Raw genomic sequence first — 25495 nt, forward strand, 5'->3', positions numbered from 1 at the left:
CATGCCTGATCATACCATACTACAGCGTCACACAAAAACATGTAAAGTAGAAGATCCACAAGCTCAAAATATGTATACTTTTGCTTTGACAGTTTTGGACATATGAGGTTTCCACCCGACAGAGACCATGCACTTCATTAGTATCACTCATGATGTTTTTTTTTTTTTACAGTTTTTGACCGAAATTTGGCTGTATTCTTCTCTGCAAAAAAATTAAGAAATCCCCAAAACAAAACCTAGCGGTCTCCGTTTGGGGGTTTGGATCTTGGGCAGGCAGTGTGATTCCTAGAGAGTAGAGCGTCTTAAAACGCTCCACGAACACGAGGGAAGGGGAGAGGAAATATAATGGGAGCGAGCTGTTGAGTGCGGGCGGCGCTGTCAGTCAAGCGTGTTCCACTGTACGCACCTATAGACGAGAGAAGAGGCGAGTGAGCGGTGAGTCATTCGCCAGGGCAGAGGAATGCCCTTAATTACCTCTTAACAACATGGGCCACAATGGACAGGGACACACACACATGGACACACACACACACACACATCCTGGCCAAGACTCCAGCAAAAAGCAGCACAGGAAGAGAATGAGAGAGGGGGGAGTGCGATATGGGGGGAAAGGGAAGGTCCGGAGGAGGAAAGCGGTGATGAGGGATTTAATGAGAACGGGGGAGGAAGAGGAGGCGGACAGAAGAAAGGCTCGAGCAGAAAGACAAGAGGAAATTGAAAATAACAAATGTTTAACAAACTCCTGACCTCCCCCCACACATCATCATCACCTTGCAGTCCAGCTACTGTATAGGTTCAAAACCACAAGTGTAAAACAATGTTCTTTTCCATGCTTTACGCTTGAACTATTGTTCCCTCTGAGGTTTCCAGGATTCCTGGCCCCCCGGGCTATGTGTCGAGGTATGAGCGAGACACTAACAACACCTAATACTGCTCTCGTTGCCAGTGCTCAATATGACCACCGCCTGAGCAGTCATCCGCTGGGGGAAGCTGAATCAAGAATTAATATTTTATTTGTCATTTGTCACTATAACTGTCACTTGTCACTAAAGTACAAGCAGTGAAATGATGTTGGGACTTTTGCATTATGCTACAATCTGGCAATAATAAATAAGAGATTACTAAAGGGTTTAGGGTCTACCTCTTTTCTTGGACAGGTATAATAACTTATCACTTGGTACAGCGGCATCAAAAATGTACGGGTCATTGCAGATACATAAGCAGGATGGTAGTAATCCTTTGTCCAAAAGTGAACTGCGGTCACATATAATCGCTGCCGAAACCAATGCCAAAAGGGTTAAAACATCTAGTATAAACAACACAAATACTATAAAATAAGCATAACCTAAGCGGAGCAAATCATGAGATCTTTTCTGAACTGAATTTCCCCCTGCCTTTTTTTCCTAAATACATTTTAGTTGACTAAATCAACCGTAGATTTAGTTGACAAAACTCTTATTGTATGCAGTCAACTCAAATACGACTAAAACTAAAATATTTCAGATGACTAGAAGTAAATAGAATTTCATTCAAAAGACTATGACTAAAACTAATATTTGCTGTCAAAATTAACACTGCTACACGGTTGATTATGACGACACGCACTCCTGCAACGTGCACTAAACCTGATGCACTCTCCAGAAATTCAGATTTAAGTCTCACTGGGACTGCGGGAGGCGTACAGGCGCGTCACAGTTATCGAGAGACAGGGATTATTTCGGGATATTTGGGATTACCGTCCGCGCGGCGTTTGCTTCAGAGTGTAATGTGATGAAATCCGCAGAAGAATTAAACCTGCTATCTCTTCCTTTCAAGACAGTCTCTTTAAGTACACAGCAAAATCCTCTGCACTAATCCCACTTGGAACTCTGACAGTGTTAACTAATGTAAGCAAATGGACCCTTAAGGGTGTAATCTTTGACATAAAGAGAGGAGAGGAACAGGACAAATGAGGGCATTAATCCATTTAGAACGGGTACACTATATTGTGTATCATTATTTTATGTGTTAACTATTGAAAAATAGCAGATATACAAGCTCACAGCGCGGCACCGAGTGCCGCGCTGCGAGCTTGTAGATCTGCTATTTTTGAAAAATCGTGAAAATTAGAAATTTTGACCCGATTCTATAAGTGTCTTTTGAATCCTTCTAAGATTTTTTGAAAAACCTATGTTTATATGTCAGCAATCTGGCCAGCCATCGTCAAAGAAAAGGTCCTTTTCACTTAAATTGAGCTCAGTTAGTCTGTTCTTGAGAGACTACTATGTCACTGGTGCTCAAACCTTTTCATGTGAAGGACCCCAAAAATGATATTTATTTGGCCACGGACCCCCATCTCAAAATATTTAGTTCCAGGGACCACCCAGAATCAAAATTTTAGTTACAAACGTTCGCTTTGAAAATACATAATATTCAAAGTTTGCACACATTTTCACGACTTTTTCAAAAATAGCAGATTTACAAGCTCGCAGCGCGGCACTCGGTGCCGCGCTGTGAGCTTGTATATCTGCTATTTTTCAATAGTTCAAAGCATTCAATAATTTTAGGCCTAAATGGGTTAAGAAAAGCATCAGGCAACCTGTTAGAGGAAGCGCGGCCCCCGCAGTCACGCCTGTCCGCTTAGTGTTAACATGAATGCTGCACAGAACCACTTCAAACCTATATAGCATCCCTGTTCTGGGGCTAACATTCAGCCGCCAAATGGGCCCGGAAAGCCTATCCACAAACTCACCAACGTGTCGGGAAGATACTTAGCCTAGTGCGAAAAGTTAAGTATAGGGTTTAAGTTGTTGAAGGGGTATTTCACTTTGAAACTGTTCTTGGATCATTTTAGCATAACATTTCGATATTTGACTCATTGAAAACACCCAAATCTGGGGGTGCCCGCTGGCCTACTGGTCCAGGCGCATACCACTTAGGCGCCGATCCACAAACTCACCAACGCGTCGGGAAGATACTTAGCCTAGTGCGAAAAGTTAAGTATAGGGTTTAAGTTGTTGAAGGGGTATTTCACTTTGAAACTGTTCTTGGGTCATTTTAGCATAACATTTCGATATTTGACTCATTGAAAACACCCAAATCTGGGGGTGCCCGCTGGCCTACTGGTCCAGGCGCATACCACTTAGGCCATTGCCACATAGGCATTGATGCCTGACGGCGTCGCCGGTTCGATTCCCGATCTGGATGACCTTTGCCGCATGTCACTCCCCTTCTCTTCCCAAAAAATTCCTGTCAGTCTACTGTCCTATCAAATAAAGGCATAAAAGCCCAAAAACAAATCTAAAAAAAGAAAAAGAAAACACCAAAATCCTTGGTTCTGGTGATATTGTCATTTTAAATTGTGAGGTGCTGTGTTTTGTCAATCACTTTTCATTTGTTCATTTCAGTTTCAAACAAAATGATAAAAGAAATAAAAAGAAAACATGGATAGAAAAAACACGGCCCCCTCACGCACAAAAAGACAACATCAGTCACCACTCACCAGAACCAGGGAAGTGTTTTCAGTGAATGTAACATGGTTAAAATGTAAAAAAAGGAGTGAACCAGGCACTCAAAAGTTTAAAAAGGGAGGAACAACACTTTATTTCATTTGTCTAAAACGCTGACATGTTTCGACCAGAAACTGTCATCATCAGGGCATGTACTGATGGTTAAAATGTAGTTTTAAGATACAATGGGTGTATATAGGGAGGGGGCGTGTCTGATAAAATGATCAAACATCAAAATATCGAATCAATTAACTTAAAAAAACTAGTCCAGGGTGCACATAATAGCCAAAGTAGAAGATAAAATTAAAGTGAAATGCACACCACAGTTACACAAGTAACTGTGGTTCTAAAGCCTGATTTGGTAATTGGTAAGTAATTATTTTGTGAAATTGTTTTTATGTCCAAAACTGCAGAGCATTTGACGCTCAACCAACGTTCGAACCTATCACCAAAGTGACATTGATTAGTAGTGCCCCTCTACTTGAATCGCTCCGCCCAAAAATAAAACAACTGCGTTTGGCGAGCGTACAAATTAAGCATTATTTGGAACCTCCGCGTTTGCTGCAGTGCGAAATGATAGCTGACACATTAATTTTGAAGTGTACTTCTAATGCCGCAATACAGTATGTGTACAAGAGTGATAACAGTTAGGCTGTGTGTGTGTGTGTGTGTGTGTGTGTGTGCATGTGTGTGTGTGTGTGTGTGTGTGTGTGTGTGTGTGTGTGTGTGTGTGTGTGTGTGTGTGTGTGTGTGTGTGTTCCGGTATAGTTGTTCTACCAACTTGTGAATAGCTGTCATGGTACTGCCCCTGTATGATGTATCACCGCATTTTAACTCACGCATAGATGCGCGCACATACATGCAAGGCTTTTCTGTGCTTGGTGTGTGTGTGTTTGTGTGTGTGTGTGTGTGTGTGTGTGTGTGTGTGTGTCTGTGTGTGTGTGTGTGTGTGTGTGTGTGTGTGTGTGTGTGTGTGTGTGTGTGTGTGTGTGTGTGTGTGTGTGTGTGTGTGTGTGTGTGTGTGTGTGTGTGTGCGCGTGCGTGCGTGTGTGTGTTTGTGTTTGTGCATGTGTCAGTATCGGTCTATATGCATGGACAAATGTGTGTGCCTCGGTCTGCAGTTAACTAAAGAGGGTGATCCATCAGACACGTGTGGCTGCCCTGGGCAAGACAGGAGACCACACTGGGTACTGGCTGTCTGCTTGTGTGTGAGGGGAAGAGGGAGAGGAGACTCAAAAGAGGGAGAGAAAAGGAAGAGAAGAGGAAGAGGAAGAAGGAGAGGGATAGAAAAAGGAAGAGAAGAGAAGAGAAGAGAAGAGAAGAGAAGAGAAGAGAAGAGAAGAGAAGAGAAGAGAAGAGAAGAGAAGAGAAGAGAAGAGAAGAGAAGAGAAGGAGAAGAGAAGAGAAGAGAAATGATTAACTAGTTTTGCTTAATGGATTGGGTCATCCAGAGGATTATTTACAATCAGCAGACCTTAACAGCTGTTTGCAGAGATAGATTTAGGCTTGTCACAACAAAGTGCTAAAGGAAGCGCGTTGAAATATTTGACTGTGCTCCTTTGCCTAGATGTTAAATGAGCAACGTCATCCCAAACACATTGTCGCCGTCGGTCGGAAACCTTGTATGTCCAAAAGTGTTGTTTTGAAATGGAAAGAATAACCTGTGCTCCCATGGATCCAAAGTAGTTATTATTTAGACACGTACAAGCTCTTTCTAATACTTTTCATTGGTTCTATACCAGTAAGACGCCTATGGGCGACAAGCGACCTAGGTCGCCTCATTTCTTGGCCATCTGGCCTGTGATGTATATCGGACCAGTTACCCATATATGGAGACCCCTAAACATGCTTACTCAGTTATTCGTTATGTGAAAGTCCTATGGCTTTTATGACATTTGACATCATACATAAGTACGATCCCTTTTATGCCCATATATGGAGATCCCTGTCTGTAGAACCAGCCACACGGATATGGGCTGTCTTGGCCATCTGTCTTGGCCATATATGGTTTCTGTTAGTGTAGTATGTGGCCGATGTGGCCTCCATATATGGGCATTCCCATATGAAGTCCTGTTAGATATGGGATATTGATGACATCAGGGATCTTCATATATGGGCATAAAAGGGATTATATATTGTTTTAAAGATATGTTTTGGGGATTTTACGCTTTTATTGACAGGACAGTAGACTGACAGGAAATGGGGAGAGAGATGGGGATTGACACGCAGCAAAGGTAGTCGGGATCGGGACTCGAACCAGAGACCGACCGGCTGTCAGGCTACACTGAGCCTATGTGGAATGTGCCCCCGAGCTCTGATCTGGAATTTGCTTTAGGCTTATTTTTGAAATACATAAATCTGGTATGTCATATGTTCTGTATTTTGGAAAATATTGTGATTAAAACCCTTTATTCTTTTATGATCAAACATCGTTTATAGTCACTGTCGGGTGGAAACGTTCAACGTTACTTTTCAGGAAATTAAAACAAAAAAGAAGGAGCCTGTGCAGTGCTGTGTTCTACCTGATACTTGGGTATACGCTGTATGCTGTAAAGATTTTTTTTTAGAAAGAGCGTATGCCAGGGTTCCCCAATAGGCGGCCCGCGGGCCATTTGCGGCCCGTGGGGGGCTACTTGTCTGGCAAACACCAACCCCAGTAATAATGGTGGTATAAGAGCAGCAACAACACTAGTATATCGTCGTTGTCGGCTGGAAATCTCGTATCTCCAAATTTGTACGTTCTTTCGCAAATCATACAAGGCCGTCGCACAAAAGTAGTGAACAGCAGATCTACAAGCACACAACGCCTCGCACCGCGAGGCGTTGTGTGCTTGTAGATCGGCTGTTTTCACTAGTTTAAATAATTAAAAAATATATAAATTCAAAACGAACGGTTTTGGACATACAAGATTATCACCTGACAACGATGATATCTGAACTGTCGCTGGAGTAGCAGGAACGCCACCGTCGCCCCCTGCAATGTTGTGGCCCTCGACTTGGTACCCTAGACATAATTCGGCCCTTGGGGAAAACTAATTGGGGAACCCTGGCGTATGCCCTTGTGAACCTTTCAAAGTAGCTTATCTGATAGGCATGATGCACTGGCATATGACCTGGCCACAGGAATAGACACGGAGCGTATGCCCTCAAGACAATTCTAGAACACACCACTGATCCAATGTAGCCATTATTTCACAAACTCATTAATACTTTTCATTGGTTCAGAATGTATAAATCCAACGGGCAAAATGTACCACTCTCACTTTCAACATTTCAGCCATGTTCTGCCCGACAGCAACGTCTATGTACGTCCCACGCAAAGCAGAGGATAGAATGAGAGATAATAGAAAGGAGGAGAGAGAGAGAGTAGTAAGTGAGAGAACAGTGACAGAGTGAAGGACAGAAAGAGAGAGAGAAGCCATAATGTGATGTGAGGGTAAATCCCCTCCGCACTCCACTGGTACAGCCTGTAGTGTGTGTGTGTGTGTGTGTGTGTGTGTGTGTGTGTGTGTGTGTGTGTGTGTGTGTGTGTGTGTGTGTGTGTGTGTGTGTGTGTGTGTACCCTCCAGGCTGCTTCCCATAATGACATGTCAGATAACAACAGAGCCAACAATAGAGCTCATTACTGCTGACCACACACGCACGCACGCACGCGCACACACACAAAACAGCCTCTCTTTCTCTCTCACACACACACAAGTTCGGAAATTAAAATAAACAACCCACACCCACAAATACTGCACACTCAATCGCACGCACGCGTGCACACACACGCACACACACACCCCCGCCAAAGGACCAAACAAGAGGAAATGACTCTGTGCCCCTGTGACTCGTGTGGGAAAACCCTGCGAGTGGTGCGACGTCGCAGGTTCACGTCCATGGGCTTGTACGTCATGCTGTCACACATGTCTTTCGTCTCTGCTATTGGCTCTGTCCTCAACAACAGCCAAAGACACTTTCATTGAGTTTCTTGCTTTGTATAGGTTGTGTCTGCAGGGGTCTAGCCATCTATAGAGCAGTGTTTTTTTTGTTATGCATTATTAGATCACCTCTCTGTAAGAGAATGTATTATGTGATCTGTTTGTGAATTGTGTATTTTGTGGTGGCGCAAAAATGAAATTCACGACAAATAAAGAATCAACCAAAACTCAGAGAGTGTATTTGTACATTATCTGGAACCCCCTCAAGGACCCCTGGGAGTCCCCGGACCACACTCTGATCGCTAGAGGGTCTGTCTGTCTGTCTGTATATCCACTGGACTGATCAGCGCCAGAAGTAGCTCCACTGATTTCTTTTCACATGTTTTATTGAAATATTTAACTTTTAACACTGAAGTCAATGGGGCTGCGATCATGCTGCAGAAATACAGTGTCATAAGTCATACATGAACGTGATGAACCAAGTTCAAAATCCGTAGGGTTAGGGTTAAAGTCGTAGAGTAGAGTATCTATGTGAATGCCGAGATCCACAACATTTCATAGTTTAGACTAATTTATGGAGCAAATTGTCACCCAAGTGCAGCATCCAGTGATTCAGCAGTGGTGCCAGGTAACGGGCAAGGAGAGAGGAAATGGGGAAATGTACCAGCTATTACAGTTAGCAAGCTATTAGGGTTTCTAATCAATAAATCATCTACAGCACAAGTACGGCTTCAGCAATGTATTTTGCCTTCATGCGGAACACGTATTGGCTTTCAAAAGGTCAAATTCAAGCACACAATTTCATCTTACAGCCGTTTATTTCAATTAAGTTTAAGTATATAAGCGCGCAGGGATAATTGAAGCTCTCAAACCTAGAAGCTAAACTAAGACCAGAGCAGGGAAGAACATTTATCTAATGAGTCACATAAACATAAACGTGAAGAAGAATGAAAGGGAACAGAGGACCACCTCCCCATCCACACCATCTCTGCTAATAAATCCTTATCATCAATATCGGAATCAATAAGGGATCAATCAAAAAAAGATTTTTTTTCCACTCAGGACTTTTCTTTTGTTTCAACTCTGGTCCTTTACGCTGTTATTTTTTTAGGGATTTTACGGTCCCTCCAGTGAAACCCTCAGGGGAATAGAAAGAGACGACGGCCACGGAACACCTGGCGCTGAGACTCCGAGGCAGATGCCAAGAAAATGGGACACACCTGGGGATAGAGCTGGAGAGGCTGGCACAGGGCCCGAGATGCTTGAAGAACCCTTGTTGACGGCCAAAGCCCCAGAAGGGGTAATAGGCGTTAAGTGAGTAATTAAGTAAGTACATTTTTATTAAAGTTCTATTTTCCTTCATTGCTGTACAACGGGTAAAGAGGCTATCGGGTCATAATCATAAGGGATGTTCAAGATGTGTGGTACGATTGGTTGAAAAGAGATTGTGAACTACCAGGGGACGTTGTAAGAGCATATGGCACAGCGTTCAAAAGCACAGAGGTCCTGAATGAGTTCAGCACCATTGCACAACAGACAGCAACTTCAGCAGTCAGCACCATGGACAGCAGCCACCCCAATTCCCTGTACATCTGCTATACCATAGACCAGTGGTTCTCAACCTGTGGGTGAGAATCACTGGTCCCCAAATGATTTTGGGGGTGCCCAGATGATTATTTGCAACACTGTTTTCTCACTCAACAGTAAACAAACCAATATAAAGTTTAAGTGTATAGCACATTTCTAAAGTGTCAATTTAAGAACCTTTTTAATACCTCTGAAAAGACAAATTAAACAATGGCCAAATTGTCAAATATTAGCGGCAGAAATTGTGAAAATAGATCAGCATGTAGATCAGCTATTCTCACAATAGAACCGTACTATACAAAATGTAATGCCTCAACTCTTAGTGCTCTTCAGGGTGGAGGGGTCCCCAGTTCAAATATGATTATTTTGGGGGTCGAGGCCTGAATAGGTTGAGGACCACTGCCATAGACTTTGCTCAAACATGTTGTTTCTCTTTCATGTATTTGTACTTGTTTCCTAAATCACTGGTTCACACACCTTTTCCTGTCAAGGAAATGAATATGTATTTGGACCCCCATCTGACAATATTCTGTGACAGGGAACGCCATAAAAGATTTTATTTGTATTATTTTTCCACATTTATTCATGATTTCTGGAAAATAGCCGACCTGCAAGCTCGTGAGCATCGTCAATTTTTAAATATCCAAAGAATAGAATAGTGTTAAGATGTTTAAATTGTACCTCATTTTACTGGGGACCCCCGGAACCCCCTAAAGCAGGGTTCCCCAATAGGCGGCCCGCGGGCCATTTGCAGCCCGCGGGGGGCTACTGTCTGGCCCACACCAACCCCAGTAATAATGGTGGTATAAGAGCAGCAACAACACTAGTATCGTGTCTGGTGGAAATCTTGTATCTCCAAATTTGTACGTTCTTTCGCAAATCATACAAGGCTGTCGCACAAAAGTAGTGAAAACAGCAGATCTACAAGCACACAACGCCTCGCACCGCGAGGCGTTGATCTGCTGTTTTCACTAGTTTAAATCATTTTTAAAATGACAAATGCAAAACAAACAGTTGTGGACATACAAGATTTTCACCCGACAACAACGATATCTGAACTGTCGTTGGAGTAGCGGGAACACCACCGTCGCCCCCTGCAATGTTGTGGCCCTCGGCTTGGTACCCTAGACATAATTCGGCCCTTGGGGAAAACTAACTGGGGAACCCTGCCCTAAAGGTTTCGTGGGGGTCCATTTGGTTGCATTTGTACACTATCTGGAGTCATATCAACCCTGGGGACATTACTATCTGTGCCAGCCGGAAAACATGTGGTTCAGGAGATAAGCCTTGTAAACGCTATGCAGTGGTGGAAAATAACCACGTTTATGCAAGTATGTACTTGAGTAAGCATGATTTTGAGGTAGTTTCACTTCGCTTGAGTCTGTCCACTACTTCTCAGAGGCAAATGTTGTACCTTTTACTCCACTACAATTATTTGAAAACTTGAGTTACAAATCATACTTTGTAGATACTTTGTCTACTTGAAAATAGCCGAACTCCAAGCTCACAAAGTGAGAATTCGACAAATGTTCACAGCTTGTGGAAACACTTTCTGCATAAAAGAATACTTTTGCTTTTGATACTTAAAAGGAGTAGTTCACCCCCAAAATGAATTTTCTTCTATTGATTACTTAAGCCATGGAGACTTGAGTTTGTCGCATTCCTAAAACAATAATCTGATTACAATAAATGTACCCCCATTGATTCCGGATGGGGACCCGAATGCATTTGGGTCCCCATTCGGAATCAATTGGGGTACATTTTATACACATTTTTTGTCTTAGGAATGCGACAAATACAAAAAAAATATATATATATATATTATCATTTTGGGGATGAACTACTCCTTTAAAGTATATTTTGATGCTGACACTTCTGTTACTTGAGTAATCATTGACATTTACACATTGTGATAGTGGTATTGCTACTTTTACTAGAAAAAACATCTGGGTACTTCTTCCCAACCACTGCAGCTATCCCAGCTACTGCCACTGCTGAATTAATGTTGGGACTGAGGCTTCCCAAGGATGTTGTGCACCAGCGTGTGACGCAGAACGGCTGGCCGCAGCACCTGTCCTTGACACCGGGAAATAAGACCTTTTTCACGCGAGTGCTCCTTTCAATTCACTGCTTCTTCACCCACAATGCAACAAGCCACCCATAGGAAGATGTATGGGGGTGAGGGGGAGAGAGAGAGAGAGAGAGAGAGAGAGAGAGAGAGAGAGAGAGAGACAGACAGACAGAGACAGACAGAGAGAGAGAGAGAGAGCGTTACCTTGTTGGGTGTGTGTAGACTGAAGTCTAATCCGCAGACAAACTCTGAATGGTGTTCTACTGTGTCCAGTAGAGGCTGGCTCCTACTGTAGTCCCAAAACCTAGACGTGCGCACGTACGCACACACACACACGCACACGCGCACACACGCGCGCACACACACACACACACACGCACACGCACACGCACACGCACACGCACACACACACACACACACACACACACACACACACACACACACACACACACACACACACACACAAACATTTGTATTACTATATATGAAATGTTGACGTCAACATTTCAGGACTGTGATTTTATGAACGCCATTTGTACAATGCATTGCCATTTTTAACACTTCAACTAAAGCCGATAGCCGATCTACAAGCTCACATCAGCTATTTTCGGTATATGAGACAGCACACATTCTTTCACAAAAGTACAGAACATTAAAATCTTAATAGAGTATAAAGAGAGTATATTCCATCAAAGACAGGCACAACGTTTTGCTGTGTTGTACTGGCCGCTGTCAGGCTGAGACGGGACATAGTAGGTGAAGGAAACTCCTTTATGATGGAGGCTAACATCATGAGCATCACTTAACCCTGCAAGGCCCAGCGTTGCTTTTTGGCAACATTTTAAAAAAACTGTTATAATTAGTTTTCCTGTTCTTTTTTCACATTAACATCACCATTAAATCCTATTGTTTAGTATTACAATGCCATTGGCCACGATATTTGCATATAAGTACCCCCCACAGAGAGTGACATTCACACCTCCCAGAGAAGTTGAAATTCCAGCATCTGGATGAACAACATCTCACTTTTTAACTGAAGCTATTCCTCACTAAAACATAAGTAAAATGCCTAATATTTTTTTTTTCATGATCATTAGAATGTCTAGAACACGTGCATATGTTACTATTGTGAAAAATATCCCCAAAATGCAAATTAGAGCATGATTTATGATTTATGGCTATAAAACCTTAGAAAAACATTATTATTTTTTTTAAATTACATTTTCCTGTGATTAGGACTCCTATAACACCATCTGATTTTGGCCAGTAGAAATTAATTCGGGTCTTGCAGGGTTAAAGACACAGGAACAACTACGTTAAAAGCTCAGCTCTCAAATCATGTATCTTTGAATCAATTTCAACCTGATGTGATGTCCCTATTCTGTTAGGAGGAAATGTTTGCATATGTTACAGCCTTTTAAAAAATGTAGGGCATAAGTTGTTCAAGTTTAAGATTTTAAGTGTGTGCGTGTCCGTGCGCACACGTGTGTGTGTGTGTGTGTGTGTGTGTGTGCGTGCGTGCGTGCGTGCGTGCGTGAGCAAATGTGCTTCTGAGAATGTCTTGTGCACATCCTGGGGGCGGCGACATGTGAATTGACTTCATGATCCCATTGATATGAACTACTTCTGTTTGCGTTCTTTTAACGTTGTTGTTTTTGTCGTTTCATATTCTTTAGACATCTGCCTGAGTTCTGTCCTAATTGTTCTACATAAAGTGCACAAACGCTGCTTGACAAATGGCCCTGTGGCGTGACTGTAGACTCTATGAGTCATAATAATCAGCCAAATGGAGACTGAAGCACGATCTGCCTTAAAGCATTACGGCCGGGAACGCATCGCAATATTACTTTAAAAAAAGAATAAAACCATTATTTTATGCTTTAACTATAAAAAAATAGCAGATCTACAAGCTCACAGCGCGGCACCGAGTGCCGCGCTGCGAGCTTGTAGATCTGCTATTTTTGAAAAATTATGGACATCTGCGCAAGTCTTTAAATATTTTTGACCCGATTATATCTATAAATGTCTTCTTAAATCCTTCGAAGGTTTTTGAAAAACACGTTTCTACGTCAGTGGTTTTCAAACATTTTCAAGTCAAGGACTCTTAGAATAACATGTATTTGGCCGCCAACCCCCGTCTCAAAATATTATGTATCAGGGACCCGCCAGAAGCAAAGATTTGAGTTACAAATGTTTCATTTTTCATGATTTTTCAAAAAGATCTACAAGCTCACAGATGTGAGCTGTGAGCTTGTGTATCTTGTATTTTTCAATAGTTAAAGTATAAAATAATGCCATGTCTTAATGGGTTAAAGCTCTTTGTCCTAAAGGACACCGTTGCTCAACGTCCGGTCCGGTGGACCACCAGGGGTCCAAACGCAACGCTTATAAGGTCGGTAGCTCTTGAGAGGGCACGGATGGAACTAAATGGACACGCACGCATGCACACACACTTATTAGTGTGGGCTGGATGAGATATAATTCATAATTGGCATGGAAATCACTCTCGGAATGTGAATGGGAATATTTGGAGATGCTCGCTTATCACACAGTGAGACAATTAAGCGTCCAATTAAAACATGAATGACACAGACGCTGGTCCGTTTTCAGACATGTCGGAAAGAGAGGGCCGAGGATTTAGACATGGACAAAACTCTGGACAAACAAACAACAGAAGAGAGGGGAAAAGAACAGACAAGTAAGACACTGTAGAAAGAGGCAAATTAAGAAAGAAAGTGCATGTGAGTGATGAGGAGAGAGAGAGAGAGAGAGAGAGAACAAGCCAATAAAATGCAATTCCCAGGCCTCAGACAGAATCAACCAATCAGGCTAATTGAAAGACTGTCTCTTCTTGGTTGTGAGTCGTGACTGAGGGTTTTCTGACCACGGGTCTCTCTCTCTCTCTCTCTGTGTGTGTGTGTGTGTGTGTGTGTGTGTGTGTGTGTGTGTGTGTGTGTGTGTGTGTGTGTGTGTGTGTGTGTGTGTGTGTGTGTGTGTGTGTGTGTGTGTGTGTGTGTGTGTGTGTGTGTGTGTGCCAAAGGCCTGACACAGCAAACTCTCTCTCTCTCTCTCTCTCTCCTCATCCACTTTGTAAATGTAATTAAATCATTCTCAGCGAGAACATTGCCAGGCCCATTGGACTGCATTACGGCCATATTAATATTGGGCCTGACACACACACACACACACACACACACACACACACACACACACACACACACACACACACACACACACACACACACACACACACACACACACACACACGGTAAATGCGTAACACACAGGTAGATCTACTCTGTGCACCCAGTGACACATGCATATAAACACGCGCAAACACACAACTCTTAGCATACACATAATGCTTCCGCATACAACACACACATGAACTAAACTGCTGTAAACACACACACACACACACACACACACACACACACACACACACACACACACACACACACACACACACACACACACACACACACACACACACACACACACACACACACACACACACACACACACACACACACACACTATGATCTATGGGTGTCTGGGGAAAAGCAACCATTGAGTGGGATATTAAATAGAGAGGGAGTGCTGTTAGTATAAATCATGTGTGTGTGTGTGTGTGTGTGTGTGTGTGTGTGTGTGTGTGTGTGTGTGTGTGTGTGTGTGTGTGTGTGTGTGTGTGTGTGTGTGTATGCGTGTGTGCATTTTAAACATGCCATTAAGTGAGCCTGTTAGCTGCACGTATTTTGTGCCACAATTTGTGCTGTTAAAATATTTCAAAAAAATGTTCAAGATTTGTTTAATCCTGACACACTTTTATTTCATAATTTGAAAAAGCTAACTCGGCTTAACTCTACTTAAACACTGGTGTCCCTATTTCCAGCATGAAAAGTCAATATACAGAATACAGTATAGTCTTTAAAGAACTGAACTCCCCATTGCAATTAGAACTGCAGACTCACTCCCTAGCTTCTGCCGTGGTCTGAAGACTCACCCCTTCAGACTCCACCTCAGTCCATAGCACTTACCATAGCACTTGCCCTAGCCTCAATGACCATACAGGATAACATTTCATTTAGATAGCATGTTATATAGACTGATGCCAGGTCACCCTATAGTGTATATAGCTTTGATGTACAGATTATTATTATTATTATTTTTCAGTTATTCTACTGTTAGACTGATGATAGGTTTTTGGTCTACCAACGTTTTTAGATTACTATTTCTATGCATTTTGATGTATTACATTGTGCTGTCCTTGCTTATTGCAAGTCGCTCTGGATTAAGCGTATGCTAAATTTTATATTCCCACTCACAAGCACTTCCTCTGTGATTCAATGCCGAGTTTGAAGTCAACAGACAGTTCTCGAGATATGCAAGGTACAGACAGACACGCTATATTTCAACATATGCATTGGGCCTGACCCAAAACCTAAATTAACCTAAACTCCAGTTTCCTTGTAACATGTACTGTAGCAGCACACAGCACAATATTTTACTGGGGTTTTGTGTACAAAGCATGTTTAAAAACGTGGCACTGTATTTTACAGTATGTCGTCAAGGACTTACACGTAACAACGGACCAAAATCAATTTCAATTTATTTGGATCAATGCTGCCTCATCGCAGGGCCAAGTTAATTGTGTTTTACAACAGTTGCGGCACATCAAGGACCAAAGAAGAGGAGGTACAAGATTCCAGAACAATACAATTAAAAGAGTACTGTATGTCATTTCAACATGATCATTTCAACATATGATCATTTTCAGAACAGCCGAATTAATGACGGTACCTGGCCCCCGAATCTCTGAATGACGTCATATTGTAGTTTGGACAGAACTGAACCGAAATAAATGTTGCTCTAAAAGTGGAGTATGAATCGGCCCTTATGCAACAAGTGAGTCTATTCAGTCTAATAACCAGAGTTGTGTGTTCTTGTTCTAACTTCCCTTCTTTTGGTGAGAATTCAAACATCAGAGGTCTCGTATACAGAGCACTGTCCGAGGTTCTGGACTCTGTTCCACCTCTTTGGAAGGACGCTGTTTATACACCTACTGTACATGTTATATTTCTTTGTATGATGGTGTGGGCAGGCGCTCTACAAGCTCACAACGTGTCGCAATCTGCAATTCTCACACATTTCAAAATGTGCTTCTTAAGCCATGTGGCCCTTAGGGCAGGATCTTCTGTTTCCGTAGCGCGAGGCTACTTGCTGTGCAAGTACACCTCCTGGACATGACGCTAGTATGTCGAGGGACTAGATTTTTGGAACACACTTCCAAATTATTTAGTTTTAATTCACAGCAAAGCTACTTTTAAAAATAGATTGAGAGGAGCTGAGAGAGATTGTTTTAGATTATGTATAGATTCTGTTGGTTTCTGATATGTTTATTTTGAGTTGCGTATGGATCACTTATTATAATCTGTTTCTTTTTTGTCCTTTTTATGTAAATTAATTCTAGAGTGTTCCATGTATGTATTTTTAGGTACTTGGGGTATGCGGCCAGGTTTAGGCTTGGCTCAGGGTAGAGGACGCTCCTGCCTTGCACAGTCCAACATGAGCACACGACGGGCACTAAATAATGTTCAACTTTTTATTATCTGTTTTCTATTATATGTAATGTAAATGTGTATGTAGTCATTTAATTGTTATTTTATTTTGTCCTTTTTTATTTCACTGTAATTTTGTAATATGACCCCAGGAAGAATAGTCACTGCTGAGGCAGTGACTAATGGGGATCTTAAATAAACAATAAATAAACAATAAACCCCCAATCCAACCCTTGACACTGAATGCCAAGACATTGGGTCAGATTTTTATAGTCTTTGGTGTGACTCTGCAGGGAAAAAACCCCAACCTCCTAGTCTCAGGGCAGAAACTCTAACCATATGGCCAGACAGGCCACTGAGCTGGCTACAGAGGTTATAACTGTTTTAGCCGATGACTTTTGCTGAATTAGGCGGCCCAACAAAAGGCAGGACTTTGATGCCGACGGGTAAAATAGTCTAACTCAATCACAAAAGACAGCAAAACACTTGTATTCAGTTACGTTACGGGGACATTCGGGGACAGGGGATTTGGGGGTGGGGCGTAGTCAGTCATGCAGCAGTGGTGGGCGTGGTCTCCAGTAGATTACAGTCAGTGTCAATGAAAGTCAAAACTTAACTGAATTTATATTCATGAAGTCAACCATGTGTTATATAGTCCAAATCTCACCTTTAATGACACTCCCAAAATAGGGACAGCAGGTTGAAAGTGGTTAGAAACCTTAGAAGCAGCCTGAGGCTAAGACTCCTACAATGCTTGTCATTTTTACACTTTGAGCGCAGAGACACAGGCAACCAAGGGCAGAGAGGAGAGACATGCGAGACGGAAGTCAAACTTGAGTCCTCGCCATAGACTGTAAAAGAAATATGGACAATGGAAAGCCATTGGTTTCTATGCTGCGCAAATGAAGCTTTTTTTGGCCGTTGTATGGGTGCCGCCATCATTGTAGAAATCAACACTCATTGGTAGAAATGGTACCATCTCGAATGCTATTGGCTGCCAACAGTCACGTGCAACCGCAGGGATACATGGGACATTGTCTTGAGCTTGCCGAAAACAAAGCACACGAAGAAGAATCATCACAAGCCTATGATCACAAGCCCCTCCTACAGCATACCCTGCTAAAACATCAAATATAACATGAATTGGACCATATTTTCACAAAACGCGTATCATGGTGATTGAAACAAGGCTTTAAAGTAGCGACAGGAACCATAAGGTATTTATGACAATATTTATTAAGGTAAGAAAATCAAATGTACAAGTTCGGGGGAAATGAATGGAATCCTATGGAGAACATGCTTCTGGTGCCAGAACAGCACAACTAGCGGCCAATCATAGGCACTTTCAGTTCCGTGTTTGCTTCATTTTAAATCGGGACAACTACACCCCTGGTCCTCGCACTCACAAGGAGCATATTATGGTCTGTGTACAACTGATTGACTGAGCCACCAGGCACTCCCTATAAACACTTGTTGGGATGTCATAACACAGGCCATAATCCACAAACACAGAGCTCTACACACACACACACACACACACACACACACACACACACACACACACACACACACACACACACACACACACACACACACACACACACACACACACACACACACACACACACACACACACACACACACACACACACACACACACACACACACTTAAAAGGAGCAGCAGCAAAACAAGCCAAGCCTAAAATGACTCCATAAAAGGAGAAAATAAAGAGTGATGGTACCCCTCACTACCCTGTAACCTGCAGTGATTACAGGTTCCAACACGGTAAAAACAGCTTTTGTAAGCAAAAAAACCCCCATCACACTCCACTAAACAAACAGATGGCAGGCTGTCTGTTTACCTTCACTGACTGGTAGCACAGCTCTTGTTATTCCTTCCGGGGCGCTTTAGACGATATTCTTCATTTTGTGGGATTTAATAAATCTGCTTATTAAAACCCATTTAGAACGGGTACACATTATTGTGTATCATTATTTTATGCTTTAACTATTGAAAAATAGCAGATATACAAGCTCACAGCGCGGCACCGAGTGCCGCGCTGCGAGCTTGTAGATCTGCTATTTTTGAAAAATCGTGAAAATTTGAATTTTGACCCGATTCTATAAGTGTCTTTTGAATCCTTCAGAGGTTTTTTGAAAAACCTATGTTTCTATGTCAGCAATCTGGCCAGCCATCGTCAAAGAAAAGGTCCTTTTCACTTAACTGGAGCTCAGTTAGTCTGTTCTTGAGAGACTACTATGTCAGTGGTTCTCAAACCTTTTCATGTGAAGGACCCCCAAGATTATATTTATTTGGCCACGGACCCCCATCTCAAAATATTTTGTTCCAGGGACCACCCAGAAGCAAAATTTGAGTTACAACCGTTCGCTTTGAAAATACATATATTCAAAGATTTGCACACATTTTCACGACTTTTTCAAAAAATAGCAGATCTACAACCGTGCAGCGTGGCATAGAGTGCCGCGCTGTGAGCTTGTATATCTGCTATTTTTCACTGGTTAAAGCAGTCAATAATTCTAGGCCTAAATGGGTTAATGTGAAAAGTTATTACTTTTCTTTAACAATAGCAATAGACCAATGAGTCCTCAAATATCTGTCAGAGTGCGTGCATGTGGAAGAAGTCATTAGTCCCTCACCTCAAATTACTTTATTTAAAAGCTGTGCAGGTGTGTGTGTGCGTGCAGAAAAGTAATTACTTTATGTAAAAGCTGTGTAGTGTGTGTGTGTGTGTGTGTGTGTGTGTGTGTGTGTGTGTGTGTGTGTGTGTGTGTGTGTGTGTGTGTGTGTGTGTGTGTGTGTGTGTGTGCGTGCCGACTGCAGAGAGCAGATGACTGCTGTACAGTAGGACAAATAACTACTACGCATGTTTGTCTAAATTAACCAACCGCTGTCTTTTGTCTGCCATTTCCATGATAGCTTATTGACCACCGGGCTCTATTGTATTTCATTCACTGGAGATGCCCATTCACCTCGGTGTGTGTGCGTGCTGGGTGTGTGTGTGTGTGTGTGTGTGTGTGTGTGTGTGTGTGTGTGTGTGTGTGTGTGTGTGTGTGTGTGTGTGTGTGTGTGTACAGTACATGGTATGGGTGTGCCGCAGTAATATCCTGTTCTAATTAAGACACGTCAGTGACATCAGCAGCATAAGGACCATTCATTGTTGTCGTTGGGTGGAAACCTTGTATGTCCAAAACCATTCCATTATTATCATTTTTTTAACCCATTTAGGCCTAAAATTATTGAATGCTTTAACTATTAAAAAATAGCAGATATACAAGCTCACAGCTGTGAGCTTGTAGATCTGCTATTTTTGAAAAAGTCGTGAAAATGTGTGCAAATCTTTGAATATATGTATTTTTAAAGCGAACATTTGTAACTCAAATATTTGCTTCTGGGGGGTCCCTGGAACTAAATATTTTGAGATGGGGGTCCGTGGCCAAATAAAAATCATTTTGGGGGTCCTTCACATGAAAAGGTTTGAGAACCACTGACATATTAGTCTCTCAAGAGCAGACTAACTGAGCTCCAGTTAAGTGAAAAGGACCTTTTCTTTGACGATAGCTAGCCAGATTGCTGACATAGAAACATAGGTTTTTAAAAAAAACCTTAGAAGGATTCAAAAGACACTTATAGAATCGGGTCAAAATTCAAATTTTCACGATTTTTCAAAAATAGAAGATCTACAAGCTCGCAGCGCGGCGCTGTGAGCTTGTATATCTGCTATTTTTCAATCGTTAAAGCATAAAATAATGATACACAATACTGTGTACCTGTTCTAAGTGGGTTAAATAATGAAAATCTACAAGCTCACAATGTGTTGCATAGCGATGCATTAAGATTGTAGATCACCTATTTTCCCTGCTTTTGTGCGACACTCTTGTATGATGAAGTAGGGCGTTAACCTACAAAAAAAGAAAAAAAAATGGAATATGGAGATACAAGGTTTCTGCCCATAGGTGACGTCATTCTGGTTATATCTCTCACCCTCTCTCTATAACTCTCTTTCCACCTCTCCCTTTTCTGTCCATCCCATGCTCTCTCTCTCTCTCAGTTATTCCCTGTCACTCAGTCTATTTTTGTCTCTTAACCCATTAAAACCACTTTAACCATTATTTTATACTTTGCCTATTCAGAAATAACAGATATACAAGCTCATAGTGCTATGAGCTTGAAGATCTGCTATTTTGGTAAAAACTTGAAAGTTTGTGCAAGCTTGAATATAGAAATTTTTAAAACAAAAAAGATTACCTCATATCTTTGCTACTGGGGGTCCCTGGAACATATTTTGAGATGTGGGTCTGCGGCCAAATACATATAATTTTGGGGGTCCTTCACATGAAAAGGGTTTGAGCACCATATATATATATATATATATATATATATATATATATATATATATATATATATATGTTACAGGGTAACTGGGTAACTCAGGGAGACCTAGGTAAGAGCGCTCGTTTTGTAGTTCACCACACACTAATCACCACCAGATGGCGACGCAGCCATTCAATAGTGAAGGCGCTGACGTCACTCGTTTGCGACTCTCTTTCTTTATTTACTAGCCTAGCCTAGCCTAGCCTAGCCTAGCTTAGCCATTAGCTCCATTGTAGTCACTTGGACAGGGCGTTTATCGTGGGCTTGCCCAGGCCTTACGGCCTGGGCATAAATATAACGATTGCATTCACCACGGCTTCGTAACTCGCGCGGCGCTCCGCCGGCCGCGCGGCCCTGGTCCGCTCTTCGCGGCCACTCGCGCCTGCGGCGCTCGGGGGCGAAGAGCAGGACCAAGGTCCGCTGGCCTTCGCGCCGCTTGCAATGTCGTGGACAATCGAGTGGCTCCGCCAGTCCGCCTGGAGGACGTTGTTGTGGCGACCGCTTGTTCCGCCCTGTGCGGCACGGCAAGCGCTCCGTTTCTCTAATTCTCTGAGACGCAAAAAAAACGTGACATATATATATATATATATATTAGGGATTTCACGATTTTTAAAGAGAAAACAATGAAAATAAGCGAATATTCGACTTCGGTGAACAACGTCGAATAGTGACTTTGATATTAGAATATTTGGTGAATGCCCTAATATATATATATATATATATATATATATATATATATACTGAACATATGTTTTTCAGAAAACTGTTGGGATTCAGAAGACATTTTTAGAATCAGCCTCAGGTATTAATGGGTCAATAATTTTCCATCTCTCTCTCTCTCTCTGATAGAGCAAGGCTACCTGTTCCCACTGTGACTTTAATTATTACTTCAGGCTATGGCTGTGACGAAGTTAATCAGTAGAGAGAACATTGTTATCTTATACAGCAAACATCAGATCACTATGTCACAGTGTACAGATAACGGAGACATGCAACAATCCAATCAACAATGCAGAATCGGGTATCAGGGGGGGTTGCGCAATGTATGCACCATTTTGTTCACGTAAATTACCCTATGATAGCTTATTTATGCTATGCAGGGAAACAACTACTGTACATGTGCGGCGTTAGTGGAGCGCGAGTGAGTAATGAAAGCGATAGCGAGCAAAATGTCCTAGTCATCATGGCAATGATTCTCTGTGTGTGTTTGTTCAGGTTTTGTTCAAGGATTTAACCTGAGCCTGGCCATACAACGATGGCGGCGATCATATAGTATCACATCCATGCAGGGTATAGTGTACAGCTGTTAGAAGAATCACAAATAGGCCTACAGTATGTGTATAATTCTGTTTAACACATCGGATCTGTACTCCCAATATGCATGTTCGGGTATCGGGAGGGAAAGAAATGGAATTGTAACACATCTGTATCTGTTACAAGGAACTGAGACAATTCATTACAGTAACCAGTAAGACACCTAAGGGAGACATTATTGACCTCGCCCTAGATAATAATGTATTTAGCATCATATTGTAACATCAGCCTAGCTTTCCATTATAGCACTGCTTCTCAAAGCGGGGTCTCTAGGGACGCTCATTATTTATTGTCTTGTGTGTGTGTGTGTGTGCGTGCGTGCGTGCGTGCGTGCATGCGTGTGTGTGTGTGTGTGTGTGTGTGTGTGTGTGTGTGTGTGTGTCTGTGTGTGTGAGTGAATGTACAGTACAACATGTGCATGTGCTCCAGGTGCAGTTCAAAGTAAACACAGGTGAACCTCTGCTCAGGTCAGGTGTGTGAATAGCTTTGGTTTACATAGCTCTCACTCTATTGTCACAACAGGTGCCTGCAAGTGGCCATATATATAGGGAAAGATTAAAAATAAACCTGATTCAGATGATAGAAACATAAATATAAAAGGCTTATGGAGAACTTCTTCAGGAGACCAGGAAAGGCTCAAACAAGAAAGGCAAAACATCTGAGATTGTAGGCTACCCTTATGGGTCCATTTGGTTACTGTTGTGTCAATCGCAGAGTTAAATGGACCCTGAGGATGTTTAGTTTGGGGTCCAAGAGATTTAAACAAGATCTGACCAAATGCATCTGAAAACTGGGGGTCATGAAGACAAGAGGAGATGATGTTTGCACTGCATGGCCAGTTAGCCACTTAGCTCTAGTTCACAATGGACTGTCTGTATCTCACATGGTTTGTCTATATTGACTTCCTGATTAACTGCAGACTGTTGACACCATTGATCAGATTAGCATCTGTGTACAGGATATTGATGGGACTAATGCGGGCGGAGACCTAACTGTACAGCACTGCGATGGTTGTCAAATGATCTCTTATCTCACAATGCAGAACATGTTGTGCACACATAAGACAGACACTTTCTCACAACCCAAGTAACACAACTTTGACCTAATTTTTTTGAACATTATAACAATGTGGGGGGAGAAACAACAAATATGTTATAATTAAACATGTTGTGAATTATTTGATTGGTTCTCAAACTTTTTTACACAGACCTGTAAGGGCCGATTTGGAATGCGTTCAAGGAACTCGGTGGTGGACCCCACTTTGAGAACCACTACCTACTACAGTTGAGAACCACTACATTTATAATGTAAATGTATAAGCCAATGTTGTACAGATGTGCCATTATAAAACTTCACGTCTTGACACTAGATTTCCAGTGGATTGGCAGAACATTGAGCTTGTAGATCAGCTATTTTTGAAAATGTTATGACCTTCTCTGATTTTGAAGTTTAAAGTGTCTTCCAGACGATACGCGGTCACCGCCTCCTAGTAATTCATTTTCAATGAGAGGCGGGCGGCTATTTCGGCCGCGCAGCGAGGTTTAGAGGCGGCGAGGCGAGTGAAAATCCCCGCGAGCGTGCTCGTTTGTGCAAGCGCACGCGGGCGGTGAGAGATGGATAGTGTTCATCTTTGTGAAATACCGCGCTGCGTTTACTCACTGAGCGAGTGTGTTTGTGTCTCACCGCGGCGCGGCCACCGCTGATCCTAGCAGCAGCCCCCACGGCAACCGCGTATCGTCCGGAGGGCACTTAAATCTACCTACGAGGGTGGATTCTTTTCAATAGGAATGGAGTGTTTTTTACCATTTGCTGATTTCTGCCAAAAAATACACTCCATTCTCCATAAAGATTAGAAAGGCAAAACAGGGTAAGAAACCGGCACGTCTGTATTTGTATACTCAGTGTGAAATAAGTTTTGCACAACCTGCTACGTGTACAGTTCACTTTCCACACCTTTGGTTTCTTTTTATTTTAAGTCATTTCCATATCATTATTTTCAAAAAGCACATTGTTGTTTAGATATGGCGTAGAATACAAATATCTGCTGTTGTTCCTTATCTGTCATCTGCCCTACCTTTTACCCTCTCCAACATCAAACAACATCGAAAAACACTTCACGTACCTGGCAGGACGCCAGCGAGAGAAGAGCTTGTACACATTAACATCCTCTGTGTTTAACTGCTTGATCCCCAGCGTCCCTGTTCTGGGGGGAACATTGGGCACAAAATAGCCGACGCAGAAGTACTGGTTGTATATTGAATTAAAGGAGCACTTGACCAATTTTCAACCTTATCTTCCTAATAGTTGGTCCTTGCTTTTTCACTGTTAACACATCTGGTGCCAACCCCGAGTTTCCCGAGTTTGAAAAGGTACCACCCCTGTGCCAACCCCGAGTTTCCCGAGTTTGGGCCGTTTTTGAAGAAACATTTTTTTCGAACGGATTTCCAAGCGGATTTTTTTGTTTGAAAGCTGTGAACAGTGTGCACACACGTGGTGCATCATCTAGGCATGGGCGTGCACTATCCGTGCACTATAAATTACATGGAAGTCTATGGAGACCATGGCATGGCGGGACATTGAAGAGAAAAAATCATTGCAACTTAAAGCTGTACTGTGGAAGCTGCTCAACTAGTGGTCAGTAGCGGTATTGCTTTTTTCGGCCGGAGTCGCCGCGGGGGTCCGCGGACCCCCGCGGCCGTCGCGAGCACCTCCGCCTCGCCGATACGATTCCGTAGAGCCGTCTCCCATCATTTTTAGACCAGGATTGAGGGAGTAGCAAGCAAGATTCCTTCACCAATGTAAACACAGTTGCTGAGGGAAGCTACTTCCTTTAGAGACAGCAAGACTCGCTGTGATTGGCCGGTGGTGTATGATCGGCGCTGTGATTGGCCGGTAGTGTATCATGTGGGAGATGACATCATTTTGCCGGGAAATTCTCCCCCCCTCACAACTCATAGAAAACATATAAAGAGAAGGCTTCAGAAGCTGAAAATAACAGAGTGGGGGTTCTAAAACTTTAGCGATTTAACAGTTAGGACAATTTTAAGATTTGTTTTATAAAAAAAGTTACATGGTATAACTTTAAGTGTTAATGACCAAAATGACAATCCCCATTCAAAAATCTAATAAAGAAACACCAGGGGAAATATTTGTTGTAG

At 42.4% G+C, this 25495-nt stretch overlaps 1 protein-coding gene across 1 annotated transcript in view; it reads right to left on the bottom strand.

Annotated features, from left to right (window-relative positions):
* Positions 1 to 25495, bottom strand: part of pex7 (peroxisomal biogenesis factor 7) — a 112502-nt gene that overhangs the window by 10352 nt on the left and 76655 nt on the right. Inside the window, exon 9 of the mRNA XM_080743969.1 lies at positions 11274 to 11373. Within this exon, the coding sequence (XP_080600095.1) occupies positions 11274 to 11373 (100 nt within the window). The remainder of the gene's footprint in view (positions 1 to 11273; positions 11374 to 25495) is intronic.

Source organism: Nannobrachium achirus, assembly GCF_963921795.1.
Source record: "Nannobrachium achirus genome assembly, chromosome: 16".
Classification (NCBI taxonomy): Eukaryota; Metazoa; Chordata; class Actinopteri; order Myctophiformes; family Myctophidae; genus Nannobrachium; species Nannobrachium achirus.